This window comes from Poecilia reticulata, linkage group LG2, assembly GCF_000633615.1.
Source record: "Poecilia reticulata strain Guanapo linkage group LG2, Guppy_female_1.0+MT, whole genome shotgun sequence".
Classification (NCBI taxonomy): Eukaryota; Metazoa; Chordata; class Actinopteri; order Cyprinodontiformes; family Poeciliidae; genus Poecilia; species Poecilia reticulata.
In genome coordinates this window covers 27,525,937-27,539,602 of record NC_024332.1, presented here as the reverse complement: position 1 = coordinate 27,539,602, position 13,666 = coordinate 27,525,937, and the positions used below count along the sequence as shown (strand labels likewise).

The 13,666-nt window shown below is 40.9% G+C and overlaps 1 protein-coding gene across 1 annotated transcript in view; it reads right to left on the bottom strand.

Moving 5' to 3' along the window:
- Positions 1–2,658: 2,658 nt before the first annotated feature.
- col4a1 (collagen, type IV, alpha 1) overlaps positions 2,659–13,666 on the bottom strand; it is a 43,653-nt gene continuing 32,645 nt past the window's right edge. Inside the window, exons 28-52 of the mRNA XM_008401564.2 lie at positions 13,490–13,594; positions 13,262–13,359; positions 12,214–12,364; positions 12,005–12,118; positions 11,607–11,774; positions 10,926–11,015; positions 10,684–10,836; positions 10,497–10,595; positions 10,309–10,398; positions 9,823–9,962; positions 8,723–8,849; positions 8,538–8,618; positions 8,119–8,217; positions 7,441–7,491; positions 7,176–7,361; positions 6,922–7,055; positions 6,746–6,818; positions 6,470–6,541; positions 6,253–6,381; positions 6,040–6,138; positions 5,743–5,955; positions 5,476–5,653; positions 5,280–5,394; positions 3,980–4,152; positions 2,659–3,722 (exon numbers count right to left, since the gene is read on the bottom strand). Of these exons, the coding sequence (XP_008399786.1) occupies positions 3,635–3,722; positions 3,980–4,152; positions 5,280–5,394; positions 5,476–5,653; positions 5,743–5,955; positions 6,040–6,138; positions 6,253–6,381; positions 6,470–6,541; positions 6,746–6,818; positions 6,922–7,055; positions 7,176–7,361; positions 7,441–7,491; positions 8,119–8,217; positions 8,538–8,618; positions 8,723–8,849; positions 9,823–9,962; positions 10,309–10,398; positions 10,497–10,595; positions 10,684–10,836; positions 10,926–11,015; positions 11,607–11,774; positions 12,005–12,118; positions 12,214–12,364; positions 13,262–13,359; positions 13,490–13,594 (3,026 nt within the window). The 3' untranslated portion in view covers positions 2,659–3,634. The remainder of the gene's footprint in view (positions 3,723–3,979; positions 4,153–5,279; positions 5,395–5,475; positions 5,654–5,742; positions 5,956–6,039; positions 6,139–6,252; positions 6,382–6,469; positions 6,542–6,745; positions 6,819–6,921; positions 7,056–7,175; positions 7,362–7,440; positions 7,492–8,118; positions 8,218–8,537; positions 8,619–8,722; positions 8,850–9,822; positions 9,963–10,308; positions 10,399–10,496; positions 10,596–10,683; positions 10,837–10,925; positions 11,016–11,606; positions 11,775–12,004; positions 12,119–12,213; positions 12,365–13,261; positions 13,360–13,489; positions 13,595–13,666) is intronic.

Below are 13,666 nucleotides of genomic sequence, written 5' to 3'. Positions count from 1 at the left end.
TTACTTAATTATTTGATCTAATTTATTGTGGAACTTAAGTTGAGGTTAAGTGGATTAAGATTCTCTTCTGCTTGATTAGATTAGGTTATTTAGAAACATTGTTCTGAGAAAGCTTTGGAAGGAAGCAAAACTAGGATGATAAACAGATAAGGCTATTGTGACACCAACAATATGCCAGAGCTTATTGTGCTGTCTGGCTGCATGACAGCAAGTAAACACATGAGACCGCTGGTGTCTTTCAAATAGTTTCAAATTCTTCCCCTCTCTGCTTTTATAAAGGAAACAGATAAAATACTGTATTGAACCGCATCGACCACTGCTGTACGGCTCAGTGGAAACGAGGCATTAGTCTGATGCCTCAGATCTTTTTGTATTTAGGCTAAAACGTTCATTCATAGTTTCATCTGACCAGATCACCATCTTCTACCCATTTGCTGAAACACAAACTGAGTCTGCAGATCATTATCACTATTCAAGACACATCAAGTTAAACTTCTTTAACTTTAAAGACATCAGTTTATTGTTATTATTATTAGTGTTAAAGTATTGTTTAACTTTAACAATGCAAGTCAACTTGCATGTGGTGACTTGCATTGTATGTGGCACACAAGTGACCGAACTTGTATGACTTGAATGCCACAAGCCATACAAGTCTGCATGGCTTGTGGCAAGCATTTGAAGTTGACGTCTTAATGGCGCTCTTTTGCAATGTCTTTGTTTCTGCTGCTCTTCCAAAAAAGTCAGATTCATGGAATTGCTAATAATTTGGTCAACAAGTTCCTCGACTTGAGCTGTGCAGCTCCTTTAGTGTTACTATGGTTTTCTTGGCTGCTTTTTGAATTAATGTTCTCCTTGCTCAGCCTGTCAAGTGATGATACATGCATGTCTTGATAGGCTATCAGTTGAGCCATCCCTTTGATTTTTAGATGGTGAATTAAGCAGTACTCTTTAAGACGTTCAGAGCTTGAGATGTTGTTTTCTGATCAAATCCTGCTGTGAACATCTCAACAGCTTTCTTGTCAACACAAATCAACACATCCATCTTCCCATTAAATCATGATGTTGATTCTTCACTAATGTTTTCTACCTAACCTCTGAGGTTTTCACAGAAAAACTGGGTTTGTACTAAGATTAAGTTGCACACAGGTGGAGTCTGTTAAACAGTTGTATGCAATTAGTTGCTCCAAGGTGCTAAATACGAATACAATCAGCACTAAATGTAAAAAGCAAAAATCTTAGAATCTAAAAGACTTATTTTACACTCATAATAATGTGTATTTTTCTTTCCATTTCACAATTATGATCTTTCTTGTGTGATAAAATACAATGTTTATTGTTTTCAAAATGATTTGAAGTAAGGAAAGGAAAGCATTGTAATTATTTTAATTATTTTATTTTTTTAGTTCGTTTTTAAAATAATAGTTTGTCTTTTTTAGAGTCATTAGAGTTTATTTTTCTCTGACGGTAACCTTTGCTCAGACTGCAGGTATTTGCTCTGTGACATGTCAGACATTTGTCCCTCTGACTTGTCGATGTCGTGCATCCAAACTCACTCCTTTCATGTGACCTTAAGCTCACCGGTCAGAGGTTAAGGCCTCATCAAATGTGTTTATGAAGACAGCCCGGGGGGGTCAAGGGCTCTGTTTGCCTCTGCGGTGGTGAAAGCGGAAACAAGGGATAGTATTCCGGCAATAAATGAAAGACGAGATCAGACTTGAAAGGCAGGGTTATCTGGTCCTCTGCGGAACAAATCGATCCATTTGTGCATTTGTTGGGGTGAAAGGGTTCATTGGCCACACTCCCGGCAGATGTGCTGAGGATGCGGCTGCATCACGTTTTAAGCAAGTGATGTTACAAGGTGGCACCTAAAGCAGAATTTTTCCTCAGACTTACACGCTGACGAAAGATAATGTTTGAATTAATATGTCGTATTTAAAGGAGAACACAAACGCACAGCTGAATCATCCAGCTGGAGAAACTGGAGCAACTTCCAAACAAAATGAGTTGGTGGCGCCCTCATGTGGCTTTAGCCTGTAGCGTTTCAGCTTTTGCACATTAAAACAGTTCAAAGAGGATACAAAAAAAACACACATATACTTAGAAACTGTTAATTATACTGTTCATATAATTTTACTACAGTAGTGACACAACGTAAGATGGGCTAAAAATGTTTACTGAATGCTTGCAAGTGCTGCAAGTCCTGTGTGTACTTTATTGGGGGTTTTTTTCTCATGCAGTAACTAATATTTTGACATTTAGCTTGTGTCAAAGTTTTCACCAAGCTGATATATAAAGAAAATAATCTGTTTCTATGCTTGAAATGTAACACGTGCCAAAGGTGTGCGTACTGAATAATACAGGGAATAGGCTCACCTCTATGTTTTGTTTATAGTTTTTATGTAAGGTTAAAAGTTTCTATGGAACAAACTTTGTTTTTTTAGCTGTAAACCAAAATAATTAAAATTAACATAAAAATTACCTTTAAATATATATGCAATGAAACAATGTAATAAACGTTTCCTTTTTTGCATTTAATAACCATATTATTTTTGATATACGTATTTGTTTATGACCAACAACAGGAAAAACGTGGCCACCTGCTGCCACACACAGTCTCCTTTAAAGCCCAAAAACTGAGGAAAACCCTCCTCTTTGTAGTTTGTTTTTTGTTCATTTATTTTAGATAAAGCAACAAGAAGGGTGTGCAACAATAGTATATGCAAAAAGAAAAAACCCATTAAAACACACACGTAATTTCTAATCCATTCAGATTCACTCACATAACGTATGTACACTCATGCATTCCCACACACGCAAACATTTAACCTTTCAATGCAACTTCAGTGCTGTTTTTTTCTATGTTAATATGGCTGTTAAACAAAGAAACATTAATCTTGAATACACTGAATTTCAGATAAACAACCAACATAACTTTATAAATCTTATAAATAAAAAAAAATGGGCTTAAATGACACACAAACTGGTAGAGAAATAACCTGAGGAGAGTATGTTCGACGGTGGTATACAGGAATGCATTGTATTTACAACAGAGAAATTGGTGTCTGCAACATTTGAGGTGGTTTGGAGAAGTGACAGTCGTGTAAGCAGTGGCAAGTCCCATAATTTTCAACATTAGTAGATTTAAACAATTTATAACGTGTGAAAAGATATATTATTGTGTGGTTACATGCTTGAATTGTGTGGCACTTTAAGAGAAGGAAAATTAAAAGAGGGGGGGGGAGTGAAAGGCAGACAATCACAACTCAATAGCACCTGTCTTACACAAACAGCCCTTTGAAAGATGAACACCAGTTAACCTTTATAAGGGGGTTTCAACTCAGTGCAGTGGTAAACCGGGCGCCATTCTTTAGAAACACGCTGTGTGTTGCTTCTAGGAGCAAAAAAAAAAAAAAAAGATTTCAAAAAGCCCCAAGGTCTCTGTTTGCTTTATAAAGTTCAGTCGCTGGATGTTTTGCGACTCGCGTCTCTTGTTCCTCTCCATTCACACACGATACACAGGGAAATAGCACCATCAGAACAGGAAGTAAAGCTAAGTTGAGGATGTCGATGCATCTTTTTATTTTATTTTATTTTTTTGCTGTCCATGTCTTAAGATGAAGGAAGGCCTCTGGTTTTAAGTGAATGTCCTCTTCATGCACACTTGACAGCGGCTTATGTGAGTTCGGAGGTTGCCTGCTTTGAGCGTCGTCGGGACGGGTTTCCTGGAAAGAGGTCAGGTGAAAAGATTACCACTGGTCATGACCATTTGTATCATAAATGAGCATAAAAAGGTGAACATTTCTGTAAAAATAAAGTTGACACTGACACCACGGGAAAAAAAATATTATTAAAAGCGCACGATCAATCTGACAAAGCTAATATTTAAAAGGTGCTAAGAATATCAACCACTAGAGGCCAACAAAAGCAAACTTTTAGGGGTGTTTTTATTATTCTGACAAGAAAAAAATATCGGCCTTACGTAAACATGTCCTCTGTCTCGATGGTGGCGAGCCAGAAGCTGTAGGAGTTGGCGTAGTAGTTGCAGGTTCCTCGACCGTGACATTCGATGAACGGGGCGCTGCGAAACTCCTCTAGACAGGAACCAGGAGAGGCCAAAGCCTGACCCGAACCCTCAGCACCTGCGCTGGTGTGCTACATAAAAACGCACAATGCAGTGCAGATGAGATTAAACTGCATTTCTTGTTGCTTTTTTTGTGAAATACTTCATGACACAATCAATGGATGCTGTGTAGCTAAAGAAAACAACAAAATAATAATTAAATGTTTTCCCTTTCTTGATGTGTAAATAAAATCTAATTGTATTTTTAGAATAATCCAAATCTATTCATTGAGATACCAGTCTAGAGCAAATCATTTATCTGTAACAGTTTGTAGTGCCTTTTCTTCATGTTTTAGATAAGTACACCACCACATTAATTTTCTTTAGATTTTTAAAATAAATTCCACAATGTTTGGATTGTGATAATCCAATCTAAACATGATGTCGTAAAACCCCCCAAAAAGGTCTGTATCGAAATCCTTGATGAAACTTCTGATACCTGCTGTTGTCTGTGATATGATGTCAGTTGTAGGTAGTGTTGCATTGTACATTTTTAGCAAAGCTTCTGAAGATGTATTATGGGCTGTAATACCCTCTGTGTCCTGTAGCAATTTAAATAATTTTCTATCTTAAAAATTAAATTCACAGTGACAGAGAGACTGCATTGCCAGCTCCAGCTTTCTTTCTATTCATAGCAAAATTGAATGTTTACGAAGCATAAGGTTTGTTCAATGTGTTGCTAATAAACATGTTATCTTTGTTTCTTTTACTCATTGGCTTTAGCTTATTTAATTCCCTTCTATATTACTATATATAACTATATTTCAAAATAAAGTGATAACTAAACTAAACTAAACGTGAGCAGAATTGTGAAATATGTTGAGACACAAACAGCATGAAATCATTGTGATGACAGGACTGAGTCAAAAAAGTCTGAAATTTTGAAAAACCTCCATTTTGTGCCGACTTCAAACCGCTTAGTTTGAAGTGTGTTTATTATTCTTCATCCTGATCCATTTTATTCGTTGTTGATTCTGCTGATTAATTTAATACCTCCCGGTGGGGTTTTGTGGGGGATTTCTTTCTGCTTGCCTTCACTACGAGCATCACTGCTAGCTTTTGCTTTCTTACATTAAATAACAGAAACTTCCCTACATAGTGTTATGCTTATCACACAATTAAAGCCAAGCTTTTAAGCTCTTGAACAAGATTAATTTACCATGACAAAGGAGTAGCCGATCCACAGAGAGTTCCAGCCTTGAGGGCAAGGCGGGATCCTGATTGTCTGGCTGTGGACTGCGATCACCATGGCCGGAGCTTCACATACGACACACCTGCAGTCACGTGAGAACAGCGACACATGTTGTAGGTGGGTCACATGACAACATGAAAGCGGCTGGAGTCGTAAAACACACCTGCTGATGAAGGGTTTGATGCTGTCCCCGGTGATGGGGGCCATGCTCATGGGCATCGGCTCCGGTGAGGTGAGCCAGTAGGAGTAATCGTTACGAGACGCGAAGTTGCAAACGTTGTTGATGTTGCAGAACAAGAACGGCATGGGGCTGAACTTTCGGAGGCAACTGCCTGCCGTACCTATGAAAATAAAAGAGAGACAACCAAAAGTTTGGATAGACTCCTCTTGCATGTCTCCACGTGTCTCTTCCTTATTTCCTGCTGCCTACCTAAGTCTTGTCCGTGGGAGCGCTCGTTGCCTTGCACATAGAGCAACGAGTAGCCGTCATATATTTGAGTGGTTCCTCCCGGGCACAGTGGCACCTCCACACTTTGGCTGTGGCGTGTTACTAAGAAACCATGGTCCATGGACGACGGGCCAGGCGGACCCACTTGACCTTGAACGCCATCCGGTCCCGGTGGACCTGGATATCCTCTGGGTCCTGGATACACAGAACCATTGATAAATTGGAGAGTAACATCACAACAGTGAAGATCTCCATTTTCCTTCGCTGTGCCTTTCTCACCTTGTGGCCCCGGCACACCGGGTTCTCCTTTGGCGCCTGACTGACCATTGTATCCATGGATACCGGTTTCACCTTTCGGACCCTGAATACCTGTCACGCCTGAAGGTAAAAAAAAAAAAAAAAAAACAATCGCAAAAGTTGAAAACGAGGGAAAACTATAACAAGCGGACCCCGGAACATGACGATGCTGCAGTAGGACAGAGAAGAGCTCACCTTGCTCTCCTTTCTGCCCAGGAAACCCCGGTGGCCCCTGAGGTCCAGGGAAACCCTGATCTCCTGGGAATCCAGTGTCTCCTTTGATGAAGATCTTGGGGCCGGGTGGACCAGGGGGGCCTTCATTACCTGAAAAAAAAAAGTTATGAATGAAAAGACATCCCAAATCTCATCAAGAACATTTTAACATCAAAACATTTAAGGTGCTTGTAGTTACCTTTATCTCCAGGGAATCCTCTGCCACCCGCTTCTCCTTTAAATCCAATGTCACCCAGAGTGCCTTTAGTGCCTAGATATAGTGAAAATTATTACAATATGACTGATTAAAATTGTTGTAATTATTATCATTATTATTTTTTGCATTTTTAGCCAAAGTTATTTTATTAGACATTGTGGAAGGACCAAAGAGGATTTACAAGCTAACTGTTAGCTAAGCTGTAGAGGATGAATTACAGCTCGGCTCTTTCAGGTATCGCTGTGGGAATTTATTTACCTGGGAAGCCTGCGACTCCCGGTAATCCTCGCTCGCCCTTCTGGCCGTTGATACCCGGGAGGCCGGGTGGCCCCTGGAACCAGCACATGCAAACACATCAAGCAGCTCTTATTGTCGTCTAGGCAGGTAAAGTGTTTGGCAAAAAGAAGAAGCAGGAAAAGAGTCTGATAACGTACAGGATATCCAGGAGATCCAGAGTCGCCCTTTTGTCCCGACTCTCCCTGATAACCAGATCGACCTGCATCACCTTTCTCGCCCTTTTGGCCCTCTGTGCCTGGCACTCCGGCAGGTCCTGGTGCACCTGGTGTTCCTGTTTTTTGGGGGTTTTTTTACACAACACAATATATTGTCTCTTATCTGAACACTGTGCAGTGTTTTAGGACGGCTAACACAAAGAACGCTTCAGTCAGTGTCATAAATCTCACGTTACCTGTTACTCCGACGGGTCCTGTGGCTCCCTGATCTCCTTTGGGGCCTTCCAGCGAGATGCCGGGAAGACCTCGCTCTCCTGGCTCCCCCTGTGATCCCTGAGATCCTGGAAGTCCCTTTTCTCCTTTAATACCAGGAACACCTGATTGACCAGGCATGCCGGGAAGACCCGGATCACCTTTTTCACCTGGAGACGGAGAGAACAGGCTGCACTTGTGGAACTGTTACGGTGGGATCACGGGAATCAGTCGGCGACAGATTGTTACCTCTTTCACCGAGAGCTCCAGGGGGTCCAGGCACACCAAGACCTGGTAAACCTGCAGTAAGGAAATTTTATAATTTGGTCAATGCAATGTTCTTTGGGTTGAAAAACGGCAATATTCAGTTAAAGAAAAGATAAACAAAGTAGTAATAGCTATATTTGCAGATGTTCAATTGCTTATCAGAAGAAAAACAAATTAAATGATTTTAAAATGCATTAAAATGAGAAAATGTCTTTATTGTGGCATTTTTGTAATGGGTAGGATGTCAAATATGTCTTAAAAAATATAAAATGTGCTTTGCTCAACAAGAGCAGGACGATGTTATAGAGAAGCAAAGCAAAAGCAGCCAAAAGCTTTGCAGTGCGGCCCCTAGTGGTCAGATCGTAGATTACAGCTTCATGTTGCTGTGCTCATCAAAACAAAACGCCACATTTTACTGCTTGTAAAGTATCTATGACTGTATGAACCATCTATTGTGCAAGTACCATCATGTGATGAGAGGTGTTTAAAAATACTTTAAAGTTGGAACTTGCTTTGATAGGCATAGCAGCCTAATTCATAAATGTGAAGTCAAAGGAAAATGACTCAAGATTTTCAACGTTTCTCACAGATAAGTTGTAAGAAATATTTCTGCGCTAGTGAAACCAGTCACTTTCACGTTGTCTGTAATGAAGGACTAACCTGGGTCTCCTCTCTCCCCAGAGGATCCAGGGATGCCATCCTGTCCAGGCTCGCCCTTGTCTCCGCGAGAACCCGGAAGTCCCTGCCGGCCACCTTCGCCTGAAGAAAAACAGAACATGTAAATTAACAGTACCTGTTTTACTGTTGTTCAGAATGACATTGTCTCTTTCTTCAGATCTGCTTTGACATTGTGCTTTCTTAAAACATCTAATTTACCCCTACAAATGCCTTTTTTTTATTTGAAAAGTATGAAAAAGTGGGAAATGCAGGCCAAATATTTTAATTATTTAGGCTAGCTTAGGAGATCCATGCCAACTATTTTCAACAAACAATGAAAGTAAATGCTTGGATTCGTATAACTTATTGTATTTTAAATAACCGCTGCTCTCTCTGGCTGAGAAAACAGGAAGCCTACATACCAGGGCGACCTTCACGACCGGGCTCTCCGGCAGATCCGGGAAGTCCAGGATTGCCCTTCTCGCCGGGCCTGCCTGACTGACCTGTAGAATGCAAAGACACAAACAAGGGAAAGAACAACTCTTTAAAAAATGTTTCAGAGGTCCCGGTGGATAAAAATGGTGAAAAGGTGAGTCTAAAATCTAACCTGGGTACCCAGCCCCTCCTTTGTCACCCTTTGATCCCTCCAGGCCGGGTTTGCCAGGCATTCCCTCCTGACCCTTCTCACCCTTATCTCCACGGGATCCTGGGAATCCTGGCTCACCTGCCCTGCCCTGGGAGGGTGAAATCATTAGGAGAGTCGGTGAGAGACAGGCAGTAAAACCGAAAGCAAGCTGTAGTCAAAGGTGTGCAACAGCTACGACAATCATCTGATCGACCAAAGACGTCTTCCGTAATTATTTTAAATTTACTTTGTGACTAATTTATTACACATATCAGTGAGGTTATGTGACTAATATAGTTCACTAAATGTATTTTGATTATGCTTTTGAAACTGTTGGAGAATAAGCATGCTCTGAGCTTTGTTTACCGCCACGCAGCCTTTTGGAGCCTAAGCAGTTCAGTTTTTCTTTCACCTGACCAGATTACCTTCGTCCGCATTGTGGCAAAAATGCTAAAGCAAATTCTGCCGCTGTCTTCTCACTAAAGTTTTCAATTCTTATGCCATAATCCAAATTTAACCATATTCCAATCCTGGCATATTGCTTATATGACCTTGCCCTGCGCTACTTCTCCATAGCTTTATGCCTGATATCTCGGTTCTGTTTATTGATGTCCAAGAAGCTGCTTGTCCTCTACTGATCTTTAAAAACGGCCGCAGAGGCCTTCACAGAACAGCTGCACACAGTTGGAATCTAGTCAATATAACAGGCAACATTTTTTCGTCAAATAGTCACATTGGAATTTATTTTTGGGTGCGAAAGTAAGAGAGGGTATAAATTAAAAGGTGCTAGACTTTTCAGAAAATTTTCTGTGAGAAATGGTAAAAATCTTGCAACCTGTTTTTCTCCACTTAAGAATTACAATACCACTTTTTTGTCTAACACATAAAATCTCAATACAATAGATGGACATTTGCTTGTAGCCTGACATGGTGTGAAAGATTTCAGGTGATATTAGCAAGTTTTCCTAAAATCTCCACAATCTCTGGTGCTGATAAGTTTGGGCTTGTTCAGATCAACTCTTGTCACGTCAAAGAACTCGTTGTATGATGGGAAGCTTTGCCAGTTTCATCTGGTGGGTTACCTTCTCTCCTGGAAATCCAGGGACACCAATACCTGGCTCGCCAGGTAGTCCCGAGTCTCCTTTTTCACCATCTGTGCCTCTGAACCCAGGATGACCCGGTGTACCGAGATCTCCTTTGGAACCTTTAGGACCAAGTGGACCTGCACAACCACACATAAAAGTAAAACAAATGACTTATGAAGCATTAATTTGTGTAGCTCACTGTGCTGCAGCCGACTCTTGCTTGCAACGTGTTGTTATAATTTAATGATATCAGTTGATTTTAGACGTGTCAAACTTTTTATAAAATTTACATTTTTCACAAATGAGTGTTAATGTGGTTATCAATGTAAACATATGTTTAGCATCTTCTGGACAGTTGCCTCGGTGAACTCAAATTCCAAGGTCCTACAACATCATGGAGTCTCTTTAAAACATTTCTAGAAACTGCTGTACCTGTGCACAAGTAAACATGATGAATTTTAGGTGTTTCATCAATGCACTTACCTGGTATTCCCATCTCCCCCACGCCGCCTTTAGGCCCCGGAGGTCCCATGGTACCGGGATCTCCCGGAAAGCCGGGATCTCCTTTCTGACCTGAGAAACAGACGCGAAACACAAACAGCCACATGTAGACACCCGCATCTCAAAACTATTGCAATTAAAATGAACTGAAGTTGAGTGGTTTAAGTTACCTGGCTGGCCAGGCGATCCAGGTACACCGTCTTTGCCAGCCATTCCCTGTTCTCCTTGAACGCCAGCGTGGCCCTTCTCTCCGGAAAAACCACGTTCACCTTACCGGTGGAGAATTTACGTTAAAATAGGAAAAGGAAAAAAAAAAAAAACATCAAAAGATCAACGCCTCCATTGCTGAGTGTATACCGGGGTCTCCAATGTCTCCCTTTTCCCCTTTCATGTGCTCCATGTCAGTTTGAGTGAGGTTTCCTGGAGGACCTGGCGGACCCTCGTCTCCCCGTTCACCTTTCTCTCCTTCTTTTCCGGACTCTCCTCTCGGTCCAGTGACACCAGGATCCCCTAAGATGAAATGTCACACAGGATTACTGCTGAGGAAACCAAAGCAGGGACCGGTAACTCAGTTAGAGTCATTATTTCGTACACCTCACCTCTCAGACCAGGCGACCCAGGTTGCCCGGGCGGTCCTGGGAATCCCGGCGTTCCTGGAATTCCCATAACCCCCATTTCACCTTTGGGACCTACAGCAGTCACAGACAAACACACGCTTGAAAAACCACAACTATTTCTGAAATGAGTTGAAGATGCTTTTCACATACATAAAAGGATCATAGCTGGTGTTTTTAATCATAACAGTCATTTTATGTAACTAGTTGTTACTAGTTGAAAGAAAAACTAATATTTCGAAGAAGCTTAACGGCTACATTTAGGCTAAACCAGGAAATCCACAAGGCCAGTTGAAGGGGGCAGCAGAGGGAAGAGTTTAGGAGATGAAATATCAAAATCCAAACAGTCTTAGCATTTAATAACTGAAGCGTAAATAAATCTGCTAGAGTTCCTTCCTGCTGGTCACTGCTGGTACTGCAATTAAAGCCACATAAAAACCAGCCAAAAATCTGACGAGAGACGACTCAGTCTGCTCGTTGTACACTGAAACATGTTTCCAGATTTAAGTTTGAAGCTAATGTTTACATGAGACTAGACGTGGCTGTCCCAAATACACATTTGAGAACGAAGTCATAGCGAAGCCGTTAGAGTAAAGAAATTGGTAAAATAACATTTTCAAGATATGTATTTATTAGCTCTGAGTGCACCACGGTTGATTCTCTCACCATTGTACCCGATTGGCCCGTCTTGGCCGGGTAAGCCCGGCAGACCCGGCAGTCCTTTGGTACCGGGGTCTCCTGGGAAGCCAGCGGCTCCTTTGTCTCCCTGAGGTCCCGGCATGTCGAGGCCTTGAGGGCCAGGGTAGCCCTTTTCTCCTTTTACACCTTCACTCCCTGTAGAAAGCATATGCAATTTTTTTTTCTTTGCGTTTTTCAAGATCAGAAATATGCATCCAAAACTGAAGATACCTATTCCAAGCTAACATTTAGTATGTACTTACCAGCATCATAAAAGATTCTCACTCTGACAGAGTTAAAAATTCAAACAAAATGTTTGTTTTTTCAACTGTAAAATGACAAAATACCTTCCATGAACAAAAACTATGTGCTAAACTTGTGCTTACCACGAGGTCCTGATTCTCCACTTGGTCCTTGAGGTCCTTGTGGTCCAGGCAAGCCTTTCCCTGGAGCACCCGGTTGGCCGGCCAGACCGGGTGGACCCGGAGGTCCGACGTCACCTTTTTTTATCAGATGTAATAGTTTAATCATAGTTGGTTCACGACATTGACAAAATCTAATGAAATTTAACTGGAGAATTTCCACATCTTGTTACCTTTAACTCCCTGAGGTCCCGGAGGTCCTGTCTGTCCTTCTGAGCCGGGAATACCTGGGAATCCCATGCCACCCTTATCTCCAGGAAAACCTGTGACTCCTTGGAAGCCCTGTGCACCTTTCGGTCCTGGAAGACCCCGTCCAGGCTCACCCTGAAATGTTTGGAAAATTGTCAGATATCTAAAAGTAATTTTATATCACAACAAGAAAAAACCTCCAAGATTATTGTTTCATATAAAAAAAAAAATATGGGCAATGTAGTTGTGAATTGTTTCACAGCACAATTTTTGTAGGATGATTGATTTTATTTTTAGGTTTAGTGCACAATTCTTTCACCTTTTCACATGTTTTACCATATAACCTTAGTGTCTAATGTATCTCTTACAGCACCTTTCTATTTTTACTACTACTTTACTTTCATTTAATTAGATTAATTCAATTCCAAAATAATATTCAAATCTGACCAGAATGGTACATATTGCGTTTTATTTAGTTTTTTTTGAATAATCACTTCCATTATTATTCATAATCGTTGGCTTCCTAAAGGCTCCATTAAAATAAATGTAAATGAAGCATATTTGTAATTGATGCTTCACTTTTTTTAAAAAATTGATCAGTGTGTGGCAAGGAACTTGTAGTTTTCAATCCATCACTTTTACCCCTGCAGTAAAACACACGACATGAAGAAGAGGATCATTTCCATTCGTCACCCTTCAAAATGCGGAAAACAAGAAAACAAGCCGTTCAATTAAGGCAGATGTTACATCCTGACAGGCTGACTAAAAACTTCTAACTACTATTCTACAGCTAACTTTTTCTCCTAGGGTTTAACTATAACACTTCACCAAAACTTAGGTCTCATTGATATTCTTTAATAGAGGAAAGACAGGAGAACATGTAATTGTTGGAAGCAGGATGTGGGTTGAGTTTCAAAAATCTGATTATACCGGCAATAAAACTATGGCGGTATGGCATATGCAGCTGCTCACTTAAATGTCTTTTTAGCTACAGTCAAAAACAAACACAAACACATGTCGACAAATACACACTTTTTGTCCAGGCGGACCATCTTTTCCAGTTGAGCCATCCTGTCCTGATCTGCCTGGCTCTCCAGGTAGTCCTGGGGCTCCAGGGACTCCACTGATACCTATAAACATATACAACACATTTTCTCTGGGCTCCTTTTTAAAGTCTCAAAGTGGACATAATCAGTATAAATACTTTTAGTGTGCTGTTAGGTTTTTGTTTTTTTTTTTATTTCAGGTCATGAGACTCACCTTTGGCACCCGCTGGGCCAGGAAAGCCGATTCCAGGCGGTCCTCGTCCCCCCTTTTCTCCAGGAAAGCCTGGCAGACCTTGTAAACCTGGTTCACCTCTGTCACCTGCAAGAAAAACATTTTTCACGATAAATTTAACAGAGATCTGGGACTGGATTAGAATCCGAAGTTCAAATA